Source organism: Podarcis liolepis (genome assembly GCF_965112155.1).
Source record: "Podarcis liolepis genome assembly, chromosome: 10".
NCBI lineage: Eukaryota > Metazoa > Chordata > Lepidosauria > Squamata > Lacertidae > Podarcis > Podarcis liolepis.
Genome location: NC_139562.1, coordinates 68,127,641 through 68,147,178, shown reverse-complemented (window position 1 = coordinate 68,147,178; position 19,538 = coordinate 68,127,641). Strand labels below are relative to the sequence as shown.

Genomic DNA, 19,538 nt, shown 5'->3' with positions numbered 1-19,538 from the left:
AAAAAAGTCAATATCTTCCAATTAGCTTTATTGGTTGTTAAAAGTCATTACGGCCAAACAAGATCCTAGCCATAATTACAGTACCCTTACATTTCATATTGTGCACCATAAAAGAAAGAAACAAACAAAAAAGCACAGGTTTACATCTTTAGTGGAGTACTACAATTTTTTTTAAAAAAGCAGGGAGCCATTTAAAACATGAGCTTTAAAGCCAGAACAGTGTTGTAATAGATGCATGCTTCTGAAATAACTAGTGTCTCCTCCTCTTCAGATCAAGATTTTCTCTGTTTAGAAAACCAACCTTTTCTGCATTTTTTTCTGGCAGATGTGTCAGTTTCATTCCTGCTGAGGCAGTCAGAACAGATGGTAAGCAATGAAATAGTTCAGACACACAAGAGGTTTGCTTATCGAACCTATTCCATATATATTTTACAACTAGGGAAAGTTTCTAAGCTGGGAGATTGGGTACAGTGACTTAAAATTTGTAATTCCACCCTTGTTTACAGCACCATTGGTTGAGCAATACCTTTCTCTGAGATTTGGTGAAATACTACTTGTGAATGGGTACCTAGCTTTACAAAAGGTTAAAGGGAAGGAAAAGGTTACAGAAATAAAAACACTAGACCCAAATGATATTCAGCGTGCACAGCTTAATGTGCTACAGCTCTAGCTACCTTACTGAAGAGAACTGTAACAGATACGGTCTCTTGTGGCTAAATTTTAAAAAAGGGAGAACAACTATTTCAACAGCTCAAGTAGTAAAGGTTTAGAAAAGGAGTGCTATACTTTGTGATTCAGGCAGCATTTGGCGGCAGTAGATGTACACAAGTTGTTTTCAGGCTCCTCCTAAAAACAGCTGGTTTGTTTTACACAGGAAACTGCCTGTGGCATGAATGTATATTAAATATTATGAAGTGAGCATGCGTGCATTCACACACACACACACACAGACAACTTAACTTTTTAATGTAAATAGTGAATCATGCACATATATATCCATCCTGTTGAGCTACAAATGATACTGCATGTGGGGCTAGAAATGCAGATTAGGGTTTTTAAGATCTTCAATAACATTTTCCATCCTTCATCAAATCATCAGCATTATATAATACATTTAACTGAAATATAACTAACTCTGTTGATTCAAAACAGCATAAGAAACAGGAATTTGAATATGGTTTGAAGAGTTCTCTGTAGGGATTCTCTAAATGGCTTTTATACTGAAAAAAGTCTTTAGTGTGCCTGTATTGGGGTGGATAGCTTGACTTCAGTTAACCATTTAGACCAGGCGTTGGCAAGGTTTACCTTGCCTGGGCCGGTTCACTCCAGCGGATATCCCTCTGTGGGCCAGATTGTGCGCCCACGATTTCCAGCGTCTGCGCAGATGCGATTTCCGGCACCGTAGAAGCGAGTCCCTGCGCCGGATTAGCGCAGGGACTTGCCGAGCACGCAGCTCAGTTCAGGGGTGGCTCGTGGGCTGCTTAATGACCCCCGTCGGCCACTTGTGGCCCATGGGCCTTAGGTTGCCTGCCCCTGATTTAGACTGCAGTTCTGTACATACTTATCTGTGAGTAGAGTAGATAGCTCCATTTTGAGTTCTTATTTTTTTCAGTAAGTTTGCCACATTCCACATTATTTGTCAATTTTTTTCAAAAAAGAAAAGTCCTGCCAAAAAATCCATCAGCATATTTGTTCACTTTTCTCCTAATATACACTTCTTGCCTACAATTTCCCCTATATAAACATACAAAAATGCATTTTTTTAATCTAATATGTACATTTTTGCACACATTATTTGGTTAGAAAACTGCATCACAAAATTAAGAGATGTACAAATTTGGAAGGATAGCTGTATTTTGGTTTGCACATTCTTTTCAGAGATGTGAATTGGCAGGTTCACATTCAACTCAGAACTGACCTTCTCCATTCCTGCTCGGGATTTAGTTCCACTGAATTCAGTGAGACTGTACTTCTGTGTAGATATGTATAGAATTGCACTATTTCTTGACAGTATTAAATCAATGATAACCTTTAATGCAGAGACTGGAAATCTAGGCACTGATATCATCACCCAGTTTCAGCATGTGGGCTGGGAAAAGATATTTGGTCTGTAAATTGAAGAAACTGGCAATGACAGAATCAAAAGTAGCATAAGAAACTGGTCTCCACTTCCTCTGCTGCTGTTGAGACAGACGGAGGAGAGAAAATGACTGCAGAAGACTGATGTGGACCAGGGTTTCCCAAAATTGGGTTTCCAATTGTTGTTGGACTACATCTCCCATCGTTCTGTGTCTAGGGCAGTTGTCTACCAGCTCCATCTGGTTTGCTGGCTAAGACCCTGCCTGCCTGTTGCCAGAGTGGTACATGCTCTGGTTATCTCCCTCTTGGACTACTGCAATGTGCTCTACGTGGGGCTACCTTTGAAGGGACTCGGAAACTACAACTAATCCAGAATGCAGCTGCCAGATTGGGAGCATCTGTTGGGACCATTTTACACTGGTCCTAAAGGCTCCCAGCAAGTTTCCGAGCACAGTTCAGAGTGTTGGGGCTGACCTTTAAAGCCCTAAATAGCTTTTGCACTCCTGAAGGAGTGTCTTCATTCCCATCATTCAGCCTGGACACTTAAGATCCTTTTCCAAGGGCCTCCTGGTGGTTCCCTCACTAGGAAGTTACAGGGAGCCAGGCAGAGTACCTTCTCAGTAGTCTCACCCACCCTGTGGAACGCCCTCCCATCAGATGTCAAAGAAATAAGCAACGATCTGACTTTTAGAAGACATCTGAAGGCAGTCCTCTATAGGGAAGTTTTTAATGTTTGATGTCTTACTGAGTTTTAATTTGTTGGAAGCCGCCCAAATTATCTGGGCAACCAAGTCTGATGGACAGCATATAAATAATAAATTATTGTTCATTATCATCAGGGATGATGGGAATTGTAGTCCAAAAGTAGCTGGAGACCCAAGTTTGGGAAACTCTGGTATAGGCTCTCAGTTGGTCACCCTTCGTTTCAAAATTGGCATGTAGAGTCTTCATTTTAAATTATCTTAATGTTCTTTATTTTTGCTACATTTATTTGCTAAAGGAATCTCTAGTCCTGTTTACTGTGAGTAACCATTAAAGCACAATTAAAGCCTTAATACAGATGTTTGCACATAAACATGCACATTTATAAATGAAGGCTGCATGCATTTGTTAAGGGCATACAGTAATGACGCAGTTACTAACTTAATCAGTTTACTTTTAGCAGAAAGGGATGGAATTAATAAGTAACGTGTAAGAAAGTAGCTGAAATAGATTTTACCTTTTTCTAGGATTGACATCTGAGTAAATGTGCTTAGAGACTGTGCTTATTAGAGACTGTTCAGGCTCCAATAATTTAATGTTCATACTGAAATTTTAAAAAAGGTGAGCTCTTTTAGCTCATACATTTGAAATAAAAATTAAAAGTTTCTCTTTTTCTCTTTCGGTTAACAGAGTTTGTGGATGCACTTAGATGTTTGCAATGAGCACTGTGGCTGGCATGCCCCAGTGTTTTGGATACCAATGCATAGAACTCCATAGTAATCGAATTTATCAGAAACGAACGTCATGAGCATAGTGGTCCCGTTGGGGGTTGACACAGCAGAAACTTCATATTTGGAAATGGCTGCAGGCTCAGAGTAAGTATTGTGGCACAACAGCAAATTTGCAAAATTGGTTCTATCTTACATTTCATTTTATGCATCTCTGCAGTGTTGCTCAGTTTCAGTTGATTCACTTCTGGGCATAATAAACAGAATCAAAGTTTGAACTCTACCTTATAGTTTTCCTTCTTAAAAGTCTTGACTTCACTTACATTTCAGTATGTATTAGAGCCCATTTGGATATGTTCTGACAAAATTGCTATTTTTAAAGTTTTGGCAATATATATTTTTTCATATATAGTGTTAATTTCTACTTTAGCATCTAGGGTGATTCTTAAATTAACATTTATTAACTATTCTCACAGTGAAACTTCATAACACTCCCCCCCCCTTGCTCTGAGCTATTCAGTTTGGGGTGAAATCAGATTACTGATACATAACTTGTGCTTATAATAGAAAATAAAGTAATCAGGAGCACCTTCCTTCAGGGTCTATCTTTATAGTTCCTTAGGACAACCTGTAAAATACATCCTTTCAGGATACAGTACTGGCAACACAGGAAGCCTGTGGTGCTGTGCTTATTCTGCCACTAGATGTCATAATTTATTGGGGTTTCAGATACTGCTAACAGCATATGGTCAGACTCCTACGCTGCATATGTGTTCTCAGAAACAATAAGAATTATTGATACTTATGTACTCCTGCCTTGTAATCTTTTTGTGCTTCTTTGTTTTACAACATTGTTGTCAGTGTTGTTCAAATGGATAGTATTCACTTGATAGTGCACACCCATACCACTACAGAAACTTTAAATTAGTGTTGTTACTGACAGCTTGCCAGACATTTATTTATTTTTGACAGGAGCATAGCAACAAACATTTCCTTCTTTACCTTTATCATAATACTGAAATATTCAGCACTTTGGAACAAAAGTGAAATCTTAATGTTTGTCTTGCTTTTCAGACCTGAATCTGTAGAAGCTAGCCCTGTGGTAGTTGAGAAGTCAAACAGTTATCCACACCAGCTATATAACAGCAGTTCTCATCATTCACACAGTTATATTGGTTTGCCTTATGCGGTAAGTTTTGTTTTTAAAAAGTATTTCTTTGAGGTTCTTTCCAATAAAGAGAACTTTAAATGTGCCTTGTTTGGTTGATTTTCCGGCTTATTGTGGGAAGTCCTCCACTAAAACAGCCAAAATCATGACACTTATATGGTAGAGTGGTTCTGATATTAGAAATCTTGTATTCACTCTTTATTACTGTCTTTTTTTTTAACAAAATGGGTTGCATCCAGACCTAAACTTTCACGAATGAAATGCCTTAAGATCCCCCCAGAGCTGGTTTTAGGGAGGTATGGGGAAGTGCAGTAGAATGGAAGAAATGGCAAAAGTTGCATCTGCAGAAGAGCATGACAAGATGGTTTGAGCATTTAACACCAATCTTGGCCTGATTGTACTGGCTACCAATTAGCTTCAGGGCACAATTCAAAATGCTGGTTTTGACCAACAAAACCTTAAATGGCTGATAACCGCAATACCTCAAGGATCACATCTACCCATGCAAACGGAATCAGACCCTGCAATCATCACTTGAGGCCCTTCTCTGTGTGTCTCTTCTGTGACAGTTCTGAAGGGTAGCAGCATGAGAATGGGCCTTTTCTGCAGTGGCTCCCTTCTTGTGAAATGCTCTCCCCATGGGAGATGACCTTGCTCCTTCATTACATATCTTTAGGTACCAGGCAAAAACATTTCGCTTCTCCCAGGCCTTTGTTTAATCAAACAATCTATGGCCTTTTAAACTGGGGTAGGGTAATTGTTTTTATTAGTTGCTATGGTATGTATTTTTGTGTTTTTAAATTGTAAACCACTCTGTGATCCTTGGATGAAGGGTAATAATAATAACAGTCCTCAATTGTGTCAATGTGCACTAGTGTTTGATGTAATATGGTCCTAGGTGCTGCACCATAGAACATTAACTGACACTGATACACCTGATCCTGTCAGCTCTTCCTTCAGTGTAGGATAATGGGATCAATCTATAAATATTTTCAGAGTGATGAATAGGCTTGCTTTTCTTCCTGTAGATAAATGGCACCTAATTGGGGACAGTTGCTATACATGTATAAAATAGAAATAAGCCTTTAGTTAAAGAGGATAAGTCATGCACTTCCCGAAAATGCACTCCATTTTGAAGAATTCTGGCATTTCTTCTAGCTAGGTGAAATCTGTATGGGTGCCGAGAAACAAGGTGTGCTTTGTGTCAGTGCCCTTTTTAAAATTCAGCTCAGATAAATTTCTCTGCTTTATTATGTCATGATTGGGGAATGTGAGTGTGCACGTAGAGCATTGACTAGTACCATGCTTAGTGATGCCTGACAGTTTTCCTAGATAAAGTTATTAGTGATAAAAAGATGTTTGCTGTTCAGATGAAATGTGAATATCAACAACCTAGCGTGCACTGGAAATTTGAGAAAAGCAACGCTTTCTTCGCTGTTTAAAGAATAGTAGAAGATAAATTAAATGAAAATACTTTTAGTGTAGACATTAAACCATCCTCTTCTGATCTCTTCTAAGTTGGCCACACCCAGCTGAAGGTGTATGCCAAAATCATGTGAATGGAAATTAACTACTTCTGGTAACAAAACCAGTTGTAGCAGATCTCTCCAGTACACAAGTAATTACATTAGTTTTCAGATACTGATTTTATGCCTAGTGCCTTTCAAAACCAGGATAGTTTGTCACCTGTTTTTTAACACCCCCGTTGAGGTAGCTTGAGCTTCAAAAGTTTGAAAGAAAGTTTACACGAAAGTTATAAAAGAATGGAAGAAAGTGATATGTACATTGATTCTTTTAGAGTAAGCATTCACATGAAAAGAAGTAATACATATAAAACCATCTACCTTCTAAATATCATTTTCCAGGACCATAACTATGGTGCTCGCCCTCCTCCAACACCTCCAGCGTCTCCTCCTCCATCAGTTCTTATAAGCAAGAATGAAGTAGGTATATATACTGCTCCAAATTTTGATGAGACCTCCAGTGCTACTACTATCAGCACTTCTGAGGATGGAAGCTATGGAACTGATATAACCAGGTGCATTTGTGGATTTACACATGATGATGGATATATGATCTGTTGTGACAAATGCAGGTAAAGTAGTGCCATATATGCAAACATTTCTTAAATATTTTTCTCCTATGCTACTGAAATCAGCCCTTCTTGTCCCCAATTGCTTAGAGCCAGTTCCTTCCTCAGGCCCTTCATAGGCATTGTAGGGCATTATGCAAATATGGGAGAAAGAGAAACCATCGCCATTTTGTTATTGTGATAGCTGCCATTTTGCCTTCAGGATGGAGAGGGGAGGTGACAGACCAGCCAAGCCAGCAAAGACTTTCTGCAAGCGGGGGTCATACTAAGAAGGGTCACGGCTCACAAGTCATTGTTAACCCTGCAGAAGGGTAAGAGGGAGGACTTGGGTAGGAGGAGCTTGACCAACTGTTGGACGGGTTTTCTGGGCCAAGATTAATGCCGCTGGTATTTCTGAGGAGGGGACACATGACTAAAAGGGGTGCATGGAAATATACCAAGATGTGACATCAGTTTAATTGGAAACCCTGGGGAAAACGCAGTGTGTATTTTGGCTGCGTTGTCCCTTGGAACTGCATTTGTTTAAGATTGCTAGACTGCTTTATGAACTGCTCTTATGAAGGAGAATTCAAAAAAACATTTTGGAGTTTGGTTAGGGAAATTCTGTCATCCAAAAAGGTGCGTATGCACAACTGAACTTGTTCACAACAGTGAAGTTGTGCATTTGAACTTGCCTTTTTGAATGTCCATAATTTATATTTTTTAATATTGTTTGAGGTGGAGTAATAGGGTATGTTGATAAAGCAGTGTATTAAATGAGTGATCAGATAGTAGAATGGAGCTTTTGGGGAAAAGAACTTGTAGCAGTATATCCAGTGTAAGAGAAATGATGGAAGCTGTGTGAACTTCAAATATCTTGCAAAAGTAACACTATTCTATTTTCTAAATCATTTAAGTGTTTGGCAGCACATCGATTGCATGGGGATCGACAGGCAGCATATTCCTGACATATACTTGTGTGAACGTTGTCAACCTAGGTAAGTCGCCTGTGGTCAATTAAAAAAAAACCCCTGTTGTTTGCATGAGGTTTGAAATTCATAGCTCGAATGTTGAAGTGACTGTTGCATGTCATCTTCATGTTGTTTAAGTAGATGTTTAAAATTCCTAAACTGTATTGCTAAATTAATCATTAATAGAAATGGAATAATAGAAATAATAGTCTTGGGCTACAACCTGGAAATAATAATTCATTGAATTAGCCTATAATGGTGGCTTCCCTGCCATAGGTTATAAAAGTGCCTTTGCCTAGCAGAAAAAAAATAGTGACTGCTTTTTCAATGAATGAAGGCTATTTTGCTATCTTTAAAAGATACTTATATCACTACATGAAACTATTATTGAAGATCACAGTAGATTTAATAAAATGAGAAAATCAGATGTCCAAATGCAGGTGTGAAATAAGGTTTTTGCATGTAGGTCAACTGCTGAATGGGCAAAAATATGGGCCTTATGTTGGGAAAAAGCTGCAATCTTGTACCCTCTTACTTGGAAGTAAGACCCATTGACATGAATAAGTAAGACCTGAGCAGTCATGAATAGGATTACACTGTTATAGTTCCACACAGGAGGTGATAGTATTTCAGCCATGCATACCCAAATGTACAACATACAAGTAGCTTTCTGCTACTACTGTTCTCTGAATTGGAACCATTGGCCATTGCTCCGTATCTCATCTGAGGCATAGTTTTGATACCTGACTCCTTCCTCTGTCTTGGGATAGCAAAAAGACATGCAATCCATGTGAGAAAGGGATTTGCTTGCTGCTGGCACTTGGAAGGGTGGGTTGAAAACAGCTCCAATAACAATAATTGGGGGTTGAATGAAGCAGCCACTCTGCAGCACAGTTTTTGTTGAATGGCTGAAAGCACCCTCTTGTTCACTCTCACCACTTATTTAATTCTCCCCTTTTCACAATGAAGTATTATTTATTTTACTTATATCATTTCTTCCCTGAATTGATGAGCCAGGAGAATCCCTTAGCTAAATATTTCAGCAGTTTCTCCTCTTAACTATGAAACTGGAATACTGGAAGGGACTGCAATGCTTTAGTTCTCCTTTGTTTTGGTACAACTGTTTCATTCTGGGCTTTATACTAAATTGTAAAATTCCTAGAGCAGGGAACTCCTTGCTAGGGAGTTTAAGTAGTTATTGTGAATATTGAAAATGAATTTTCATACAACAGTGAGTGGAAACAATCATTTTATATCTCTAATTATTCCATTTAATGTGTAGGAGCTATCTGTCAGAAAGTTTAGATGCTTCAGCAACAGAGTAACATGTATTCAGTTTTATTTCTTTTTTTCTTTTTGTCAACAGGAACTTAGATAAAGAGAGGGCAATGTTGCTGCAGCGTAGAAAAAGGGAAAATATGTCAGGTAAGTAATAAAGTTCTTAAACTGAGATACAATTAGTGAATGATTCTCCCAAAAGCTACTCACACAATGCTTTTGATTTACAGCCTTATACTGTTCAAGTTACTTCCAGTGGTTATTTTTCTTTTTAATTCTGTAGGACAGCCATGTTAGATAGGCAATAGGGCAAATGCAGAAGTAGATGATACACGTACTCATACTCTATTACAGTAGATAAAAACATGTAAACTAGACCTTCCATTTTAGACCTGCTGTGTGACACATACCATCCTCTGACGTATGTCAATCATAGCAGCACAGTATCTGGCAACTGAATATGTTATATCACGATTTATATCTTGGAGCAGATATAAGGTGGTTGTGGGGATTAAATGAGGAGGAAGAGAACCAAGTGTGTCACCTTGGGCTCCGTGAAGGAAATATAAATAAATAATCAGAAAGGATAATGGATGCACATGGCGTGCCAGGCAAAATTAGTTTCTCTTGACATTAAGAATCCTTTAACTAAAAAGATGCATATGCAATTTTTTTGAATTAGCCAGACTAACATTAGTGTTATTGCTGCACTTCAAAAATGATTCTTTTCCTGAACCAAAAGCTCATGTTTTTTCAGGGTCCCAGTTTGCACACATTTTTTATGGTTTAACATGCCCCAATACTGAGTGCCTCCTCTACTCATTCTGCTGCCACACCAGGGTGAAAACAAGCCAGAGTCTGGTTCGTAATGACATGTGAACTTGAGCTTATTATTTGTTTCTCTCAAGGAGGCCACAAACGGTAAGCCAAGAACAGAAATTGCCTCCTACTCATCGTTTGTTTGGAGAGAAACAGTCAGCTTAGGTTCATATGTCACAACAAGGAAGACATGTTTTTTTAAAAATATTCTAAAATAAAGATTTATCCATACCTCTCATCCCTATTTCTATAAAAGAATGAAGGAAAGGGTATAGTTGATCTGATTATGAGACAAACTACTCTCTATTTTGCAGTCAACAAAAAAACTGATATCTTACCAAAAAGTGAGCCAAAACCTTCTTTTGGTTGTCTGTGGTTTTTATCTTTTGTATTCTTGAATTCTTGCCACCCTGTGTCCTGATTTTTTTCTATTAATTGTTGATAAAATCTGGGCTCGTAGTTATGCACTTCCACAGACTATTAACCACATTTTGATTACTTTGATTCCCAGAGGTTCAAAGTGGACATAAAAAAGTTGAGACCACATGGTTACAGTTGTTTGGATGGTGGAGGAAAAGAATTAATCAGTGTTAGATTTTTGAGAGTTCACTTGGTGAGATAAGCCACGTGTTAGGTGATCTAGCCTGAAATCTGAGAACAAATAAAACCTATATTTATGTTTGAGACACAAGCAGCCATTTACGCACATGAAAGGGGACAGTGCTTGCATGCCTTTCTGTCTGGCTTTTACTGCCACCATTCCCACAGTCTGTGAAGCAACCAGTGTTTAAAAGAAAATAGTGACTTGCTTGGTTGCAAAGGCTTTAGCACCAAATGCTGCAGCTGTGGGTGTCTTTTCATTGCCTATTCTAGATGGCTCTTTTGGACTGTGAATAAAATAATAATAATAATAATAATAATAATAATAATAATAATAATAATTTATTTGTACCCCGCCCATCTGGCTGGGTTTCCCCAGCCACTCTGGGCGGCTTCCATAGAAACCAAAAAAAACACTAAAATATCATACATTAAAAACTTCCCTGAACAGGGCTGCCTTAAGATGTCTTCTGAATGTCAGGTAGTTGTTTATCGTTTTGACATCTGATGGGAGGGCGTTCCACAGGGTGGGCGCCACTACCAAAAAGGCCCTCTGCCTGGTTCCCTGTAGCTTTGCTTCTCGCAATGAGGGAACCACCAGAAGGCCCTCGGCGCTGGACCTCAGCGTCCGGGCAGAACGATGGGGGTGGAGACGCTCCTTCAGGTATACTGGGCCGAGGCCGTTTAGGGCTTTAAAGGTCAACACCAGCACTTTGAATTGTGCTCGGAAACGTACTGGGAGCCAATGTAGGTCTTTCAAGACCGGTGTTATGTGGTCTCGGCGGCCACCCCCAGTCACCAGTCTAGCTGCCGCATTCTGGATTAGCTGTAGTTAAAACAGTGTAAACAGAATAAAACAGTGCTTCAGGTGGATACCAGGCCAGAAAAAATACCACCCACTTCAGAAAAGGCTTATTAGCTAACTTAACAATTTTTACATGATATTAGCATATTTCTAGGAATGGTTTTAGTCTTATTAATCCTTATTTATTATTACTGAAATGCTTCTCAAGGTCAATTTGTGTCATCATTTTTGTATTCAGTTTTTTTCTCTCATAAATTGATACTGACAAATTGATGCACACTGAGTATAAAACCCTTCTTGCAACCTAATATGTATTTTATTATGTTGTACATTGTGGATTAAGCAAATATAAATAAATGAATTTCTTATCCAAGCTTTGATTTGATTTAATGCCTTTGGAAATCTTGTAATACTTTTGAAAAAAACATAAGCTCCCCTAAGTTAATTAGATTACTTGAGTAATCTAATGCAAAACTGGTGTGGTGTTCCCATCCCCCAAAACCTGAACATGTAAATATAAATTTTACTGTCATATAGTTACCAGTTTTATTACCATTTCCATAATATTATTTCCATAAATTGGTAATTGTATGTAAATACTTTTGGCAATTCAGGGACATGGAATTACTGGAAACAGTTTATAAGATATATTTCCTGGCTTCCTTTTTCTTTTTAAAGATGGGGATACCAGCGCAACAGAAAGTGGCGATGAAGTTCCTGTAGAACTATATACTGCTTTTCAACATACACCAACTACAATTACTCTGACTGCTACACGAGTTACCAAGGTCACAGATAAGAAACGGAAAAAAAGTGGGGAGAAAGAACAAAACATTGCAAAATGTAAAAAGGTAAGTTAATTCAATTTTCAATTTCTCTTTATGTTTTGGGAGGTTCATTGTGTTTGAAAAATTTTCTTTCTATTTGAAATAAATCTGGATCACTGCTCTTGAAGGAGCACGATCATTCTCCAATGGGGTTTGGAGAATTCAGAGGCATCTCAGTAACTGAGAATGGGCTATTGCAGAGTAGGACTAAAGGATGATGATGATGATAAATTCATTATTTATACCCCGCCCATCTGGCTGGGTTTCCCCAGCCACTCTGGGCAGCTTCCAACAAAATATTAAAAATACAATAAAACATCAAACATTAAAAACTTCCCCAAACAGGGCTTCCTTCAAAAGGAAGCAGGGACAGAAGACTATTGAGATAAGAAAGCATAGAGAGGCAACACCCATGGCAAAACGAACAGCAAAAAGAAGGTGGTATTCAAGACCCAGGAAAGAAAGGTGGAGGAGAAACTGGGGCTGGCTCCTAAATTACACCACACCCATTTTCATAATTTGGTGGGCATCTCTTTCCCTCCCCCCAGTCTATAAGACAGTTAAAGTAGCAATATAGAACACAGCATTAAAGTTTTGTGCTACTGGTTAGAAAGCACATAGGTGAAGGAAAACCTCTGGATTTGTTTTCACAAACAACATTTTCTATTCTGCAAGATAAAAGATTTTTGTGAAATGAATCTCTGTTTCTCCAGAGGAATATATGTACTCATAGAAACTGACATTTTAAATTATATTACAGGCTTTTCGTGAAGGTTCTAGGAAGTCTTCAAGAGTAAAGGTAAAACTTTTGTGCTAAATTCTTGCTGCTATTTGGTTTCAAACAATGAACCATAAATTTGTCGTCCATTTTGTCCGTTATTATAGTGGATTCAGAAGAGTCAGGGGGCTGGTTCACAATTCCTGCCTTTCAAAAAGTAATGCTCAAAGTGGAGATTCATGAAAGCACTAAAGCCATAATAAAAACTCTCTAAAAGCAAGCGGCAAATAAAATAACAACAAATATCCCAAAGATCTAAACACAGTTACAGCAGCAGAATATCCAGAAGATAGCTAAAAAGCACACTAATGAGCTTCAGGCAGCTTTGTACAGTGTAGACAATTGCTTTCTTTAAAAAGGAAGGTTTTCATCTTGCAGCAAAGCCCAGTAGAAGGTGGGCCTTCCAAAGAATGAAATTTGAGTACTGAAGTGCTCAGAACCTATTTCAGGGGGCCCTGTATGATTCTTGGGGTTGTTGACCTGTGGGATACCTGGTTTGTCCTCCAGAAGACTCCATGTCTTATCTAGGCATGACAGTATCCTCATCCTAAACAGTAAAGGACTTTAAAGGTTATTCCCACACATTCAGTTGGGCCCAGAAACAAACTTGAGGCTATTAACAAAGTAGTTGCGTGCCTCTGATACCTAGCACCAGTCAACAATTTGGCCACCACATTCTGGATCAGCTGCAGTTTCTGGACGCTCTTGGACATCATTATTACAGCAGAGCAAATGTGATGCAAGGAAGGCATGTTTCACCATGGCCATACTTGGTTTTCTAGAATGGACACTGCTGATGCACCAGCATAAACTGAGCAGAAGCATTCCTGGTTGCCACTGTCACTTGGACGTCCATGCTCAAAGTGGGACCCAGGAGCACTCCCAGATTGTGAATTTGACTTTTCGAGGAGTGATTCCCCCATGCAGTAAGCATTAAACTCCTATTCCTAGATTGACATTCTTAACTGATCTGGAGCACCTCTGTCTTGCCTGGATTAAATGTCAGTCTGTTTGCCATCATCCAGTCCTTTACTGACTTTGATTGCAATTCATGTCCACAGCCCTAGGACTAGGTGAAAAGGAGAATTAAAGCTAAGCGCTAGCCAAATACTAATGGCATTGCACTCTTATCTCCTAACATCCTCTCCCAGCAGTTTTCTGTTGATGTTAAACTGCCTTGAGTGACAATAGAACACCGAGAGAAGTCAGTATCCAAGGAATCCAAAAGGAATCTATCCCCTGGGACCCACCATAAAATAGTTCAACACAATCCCATGCTGGCCAGTACATCCAGAAGGCAACAGAATGCTCACCATGGCGCAGGTGGCAAGTGAAACTAGGGCAGTCAGCTTTGTTTTCAGTTTAGTAATGGGTGTCTAATGTCAAATTAGCCACTAAGTATTATAAGCTGACTTGCTGTTCCTTAACTGAGTAGCATGGGGATATAACTAGCTAATTTCTTCATACAGATGCATACTGAACTCAGCATTCAGGAGTTATATTATACCCTACACTTCTTATCCAAGGCCCCACTCCCTGAGAGGTTCGGATGGTGGCAGCAAGAGAAAGGGCCCTTTCTGTGGTGGCTCTCCAACTGTGGAATGCTCTCCCCAGAGAGCCTTACTTGGTGCCATCATTACATGTCTTTAAGTGCCAGACAAAAACAATCCTCTTCATCCACGCCTTTAGCAATTAAACAAACAATGGCCTGTTAAAGCTGTTGGTGGAGGACTGTTACTATGATTATTTTTTTTACACACTTGATCAATTTACAAATTGATTAGCTAATTATTTGGCTGCAGAGTTTAAGTTTCATACCAGACATCTTGTCTAATTTTATATATCTTAACTGCGGTTTAGGGCTCGGCTCCAGAGATTGATCCTTCTGAGAGTTCCAACTTTGGATGGGAAACTAAAATCAAGGCATGGATGGATCGTTACGAAGAAGCAAACAACAACCAGTACAGCGAAGGTGTTCAAAGAGAGGCACAAAGAATAGCTTTGAGATTAGGAAACGGAGATGACAAAAAAGAAGTGATCACCAGCAACTCAGTCTTCAAACCTCCAGTAGAGGTAAGTGAAAATACATTCAACGCAACACCAGTCTTTTATAATAACAACATAGCACTCAGGTTTTGCATTTCTCTAAGCAGAAACATAGTTCAATATGTTGATACCACATCTCCTGTATTTTTAGTACAGGAAAACCTCCTTGTTTGTTGATTTTACATTCTGAAGTACTCAACAGTTAATGAGGACCAGGTTAGCAGTTATGACCATCAATTTTCAACATTTTGAATTTAACTGTCAGATCACTACTGCAGATGTCTATTTTTCAGCTTTCCTGTTAAAATTTATTTTTTAAACAATGTTAGCAATTCGTAATAATCTAAATTACTCAAGTCTACCCACAGAACAGCTGCAATGCCAGCTAAAACCCATCCCTTCCTTTGCCAGCTTCCCCACAAAAGCTTCTCCAGAGGGTAAGGGGACCTTGCTGAATAGGCTAGACTGTGGTTAGTAGAAAGGGGGATCCCCAAAAAGCACTAAGATACACATTTACAGTTCAGGATGATGTTCAATATGTAGCTATACAATACTAAGATGGTTCTGGAATTATCTTCTTTGTGCCAGGAGGAAGTCCAGACAGTATTTGATTCAGTGCCAGCTTTTAGGGCTGCTGTTAGATACATGGAAATGGCTTCCCTTAACATTGTTAACAATTTAAATGTAAATAGGAGAAAATAGACTCTTTTGGTTGCTGTTACCTAGTGGGTGGCGCTGTGGGTTAAACCACAGAGCCTAGGACTTGCTGATCAGAAGGTCGGCAGTTTGAATCCCTGCGACGGAGTGAGCTTCCATTGCTCAGTCTCTGCTCCTGCCAACCTAGCAGTTCAAAAGCACGTCAAAGTGCAAGTAGATAAATAGGTACCACTCCGGTGGGAGGGTAAACGGTGTTTCCGTGCACTGCTCTGGTTCGCCAGAAGTGGCTTAGTCATGCTGGCCACATGACCCGGAAGCTGTACGCTGGCTCCTTCGGCCAGTAAAGCAAGATGAGCGCCGCAACCCCAGAGTCAGCCACAACTGGACCTAATGGTCAGGGGTCCCTTTACCTTTTTACCTAGTGGGTAGCTTTGCTATGCATTTTTGTATTTTTATGTCTTGGGAACCAGTTTAATGATTGCAGTTGCCTCAACTTCAACTTTTTACTCGCCTCTCCGCCACTGTTAATTCCAGTGGAACTTTACAACTGTATTCTGATGCAGTACAGTTACTGTCACTTCAACCAAGATTTTAAGTAAGTAATGAAGGCAAAAGCATATTTCTTCCAAAATGTGTTTTTATGTATCCAATTTGCCAGTTACAGAATGGAACAAATTATGTTTATGAAAAGAGAAAAACTGCCACGAGTTAACTTTTGATGAAAAAATCCTGTTACTATTATGGAAAGGTAGTTAAGATTATTTGGTCAAATATGCCAACTAATAAGTAGGGTTAAGTGCCTTGGTGTCCTGGGCAGTCCACTTCTTTATTCAGAAAAACGGGTTTAATGGTGTGTACAGGAAAATAATAAAACAGTGTCCATAGATCTGACACAATTTGAACAGCTTCCATTTCCTCTTTGATACAATGTTTACTCATGGTAACGCAATTAGCCAAATCATCTTGTGTGGTCTTGGAAGATCCAGTTTGACTCTTAGTAAAAAGTAGAAACTGTTTTCCCTAGTCTTAATTTTTTGTACACATCTTTTAAAAACAAAAAGGAACACAGTCTCTGTCTTTTAAACATCTAGGTTCAGAGAAATGTTCAAGTATAAATACTAATTTCTTAAAGTAAAATACCCCTTTGATATAGCATTACAACTTCCATTCAGAGAGAATATTAATACTTTCAAATGATGCAAATTGGCGCTTTACTGCCTTTACTGAACTTTTAGCCCAAGGAAGCAATTTCTAAATCCTCTGTTGTTCTGATTATCAGTACACATCTGGCCATTAAATCCTTATAAAGAAAAGTACACCATCTAATTTAACTACAATATTAACAAGGACAATTATTTCCAGTATAAACAAAAAGTAAAATGTAAACTACTGTAATCTGTTAGGTACTGTAAATATCCCAGCATTTCCATTTTTCCAGCACCCCATTCTTTACACATACTGGCAAATAAGGAGGCACTTTGTATACTTTGTACTCTGTATGCTATACCAGTACGCTTAAAAAGTGCATTGTTTGATCAGTGGCAAACATGGAGATAGTCACATCACCCAATAATGTATAGTTGTTCCATTCATTGTGTGCTTGTTGTTTACCAATAGCAGCCGCTTAAGAACTGACTGGAAAGTTCCTGTCCCTAGCAGAGCCTGTTGCCTTTTGTACCACCTAGATATTAGGTTAATCTACCTTGAAAATGTCATGTGGTGTTCCCCCCAAACCCTGAGCAAATAATTTGTCAATAAGTTGCAAGAGAGAGAGTAGACTACAAAATGGCACCATCAGCCGCCCTGTCATGCAGTCTATGGAAGGAATCTGCAAGCTGTTTGATAAATTAATGTTGTTAGAGAGAGACTAAGCATAAAGGAAAAGTTACATTCTCAGATCTTGTAATAAGAAGCATCTTTGCTTCTTTCCCTCTAGCATCAGCATGGCGCACGTGACGCACTCCTTGGAGGAATGTCCCTGCTTGCAGAGACCTTCGCCTAGATATAGGCCAATTCTCTTTTGCTCAGAAGTGACACAATTACAAGAGGTGTGAGTTCCTTAGTTGTTGTGTCAAGAGTACAGTAAGATTTTGCTTAGAAAGGTGTATTCCCACCTGAGGCTATTGAAATGCACCAGAAGTTTCCTTTTCCTAGAAATCAGCATGTTGACATTTTCATCAAAATGCCTCTTACTGGGCATCTGTCCTTCTGCTCTTGCCAGCAGATTAGAGAAAAGACTGCATATTTCGTGTGTTGTCATTACTTGCGCACACCAGTTTCTAGCCTTTTTAACCAGAGGGTTTGAAACATCTTTTGAGAAAGGGGTTCCCTAATATACTTTGAAAGACTTGTATTGGTTTTCATTTTTTAGATACTGTGGTGTCGTTGTTTCCCCCAAAATGTAAAATGTCTACATAAATATAATACTGAATTTTATGGTAGGAATAAAGTCAATTAGCTTTTAAAAAGAAAGAATATCATTGAAATTACCAAGTTGCTCCTTAAAGTTGTATGTTATAATCTGGTTTCTTAATAGCACTAATGCAATCAGCTTAATTAGATTTCTTACATTTTTCTTTTCTTCTTCTAGAGCTATATTCAAAAAAATAAGAAAATCCTAAAAGCTGCCAAAGACTTGCCTCCAGATGCACTTATTATTGAATATCGAGGAAAGTTCATGCTGAGAGAACAATTTGAAGCTAATGGATATTTCTTTAAGAGGTACTTTTCTTTAAAATCTAGCTTTAATTACCTATGATCCTACCGTTATTCTTTTGTTTTTCTCTCAGCTTCTGGCAAATCTTGCATTTTATTGCCCTGAGAATGCAACTGCGCCTTCCGGTCTTTCATTACTTCACATCTCAATCCACTTACCTTTGAATATTCAGCAGCTAAGATTGTTCACTTGGGCTGCTATCCTGTACATACTGCCTTGGCAGTAGGCTCCATTGAACTCAGTGGGGTTTCCTTCTGAGCTGGCTGACATAGGATTGCAGAGTTAGTCCATCCCTTTGACAGTGTTACCCCAGTGTTGTGACAGGCTCTTCACAGCACAGTTTTGCCTCACCCAGTCTTTTCCGTGTTTCTCACTTCAGCTCTTTGTCATTAGGCTTCAGCTGGCCGCCATCTTCGGAACCCTCCTCTTTCAGTTTACTTCATTCATTCTTCTTCTTTTTGCCTGGTACCCTTACATAATCCCCTTGTCTTTTGCCACATATCTCTCCCCTTTCAAGATGATAATGACTGTTCGGAAGAAACTGAGTAATTGCCTAGTTAATGCTGCGCTTTAACATTGAACAAGATAGGAAGGAAAGGTTACTTCAGAGAAGAAGAATTGGCATCAGGGACTCTCACTGCCCCCTAGTGTGCCATATTGCATGAGCTGGCAGTGATCCTCACAGGGATTAACACAGTTCCCTTGTGGATCTCATACACTTAGAAAAGCCCTTGATGGGGAAGCACATATGTCTTTGTATTCACCTACAGTCTTGACATGTTACATTGCTTTTTGTCTATTTAAACAGGTACATCTTCCTGTATCTAGCCTTCAAGCACGTAGGAATACACAAAGCTTTCTTCCCTTGTCCAATGGGACGTGGCTTCATGCTTCTTCCTTTACAATGCCACACACATTTAGAATGCTCTATAATAGTGTTTTATTTCCTTACCTAAGATTTACCTGGGGTTTAAGCAGTCTGTATAAAACAATGTCCTAGTGGAAATGTAATGTTTGAAAGCTTAACGGCTAAAAGCGGGGACATAAAAGCTAAACAGAGCTCCAAAACTGCCTCCTTTAAAATCTCTGACTCTGTCTACTTTGGCTCTTCTTCTAAAGCGCTTCTGTCTTTACCATATTGGCCTTCCTCATCAAGTTGATAGTCTGCTACAAATAAAGATGCGGGACATGGATGGTGCTGTGGTCTAAACCGAGCCTCTTGGGCTTGCCAGTCAGAAGGTTGGCGGTTTGAATCCCTGCAATGGAGTGAGCTCTCATTGCTCTGTCCCAGCT

General features: G+C 39.1%; 1 protein-coding gene across 31 annotated transcripts in view; it reads left to right on the top strand.

The window, feature by feature from the left end:
• Positions 1–19,538, top strand: part of KMT2E (lysine methyltransferase 2E (inactive)) — a 60,201-nt gene that overhangs the window by 16,783 nt on the left and 23,880 nt on the right. For 12 of the 31 annotated variants that reach the window (XM_083463896.1, XM_083463892.1, XM_083463888.1 and 9 more), the window contains 9 exons: positions 3,472–3,656; positions 4,584–4,698; positions 6,543–6,772; positions 7,666–7,746; positions 9,086–9,144; positions 11,900–12,072; positions 12,809–12,847; positions 14,687–14,899; positions 18,120–18,250. In XM_083463896.1, the coding sequence (XP_083320022.1) occupies positions 3,586–3,656; positions 4,584–4,698; positions 6,543–6,772; positions 7,666–7,746; positions 9,086–9,144; positions 11,900–12,072; positions 12,809–12,847; positions 14,687–14,899; positions 18,120–18,250 (1,112 nt within the window). In that variant the 5' untranslated portion in view covers positions 3,472–3,585. Of the gene's footprint in view, positions 1–271; positions 367–3,471; positions 3,657–4,583; positions 4,699–6,542; positions 6,773–6,971; positions 7,081–7,665; positions 7,747–9,085; positions 9,145–11,899; positions 12,073–12,808; positions 12,848–14,686; positions 14,900–17,465; positions 17,578–18,119; positions 18,251–19,538 lie in introns of all 31 variants that reach the window. The other 19 variants (XM_083463893.1, XM_083463890.1, XM_083463906.1 and 16 more) reach the window with 7 other exon arrangements.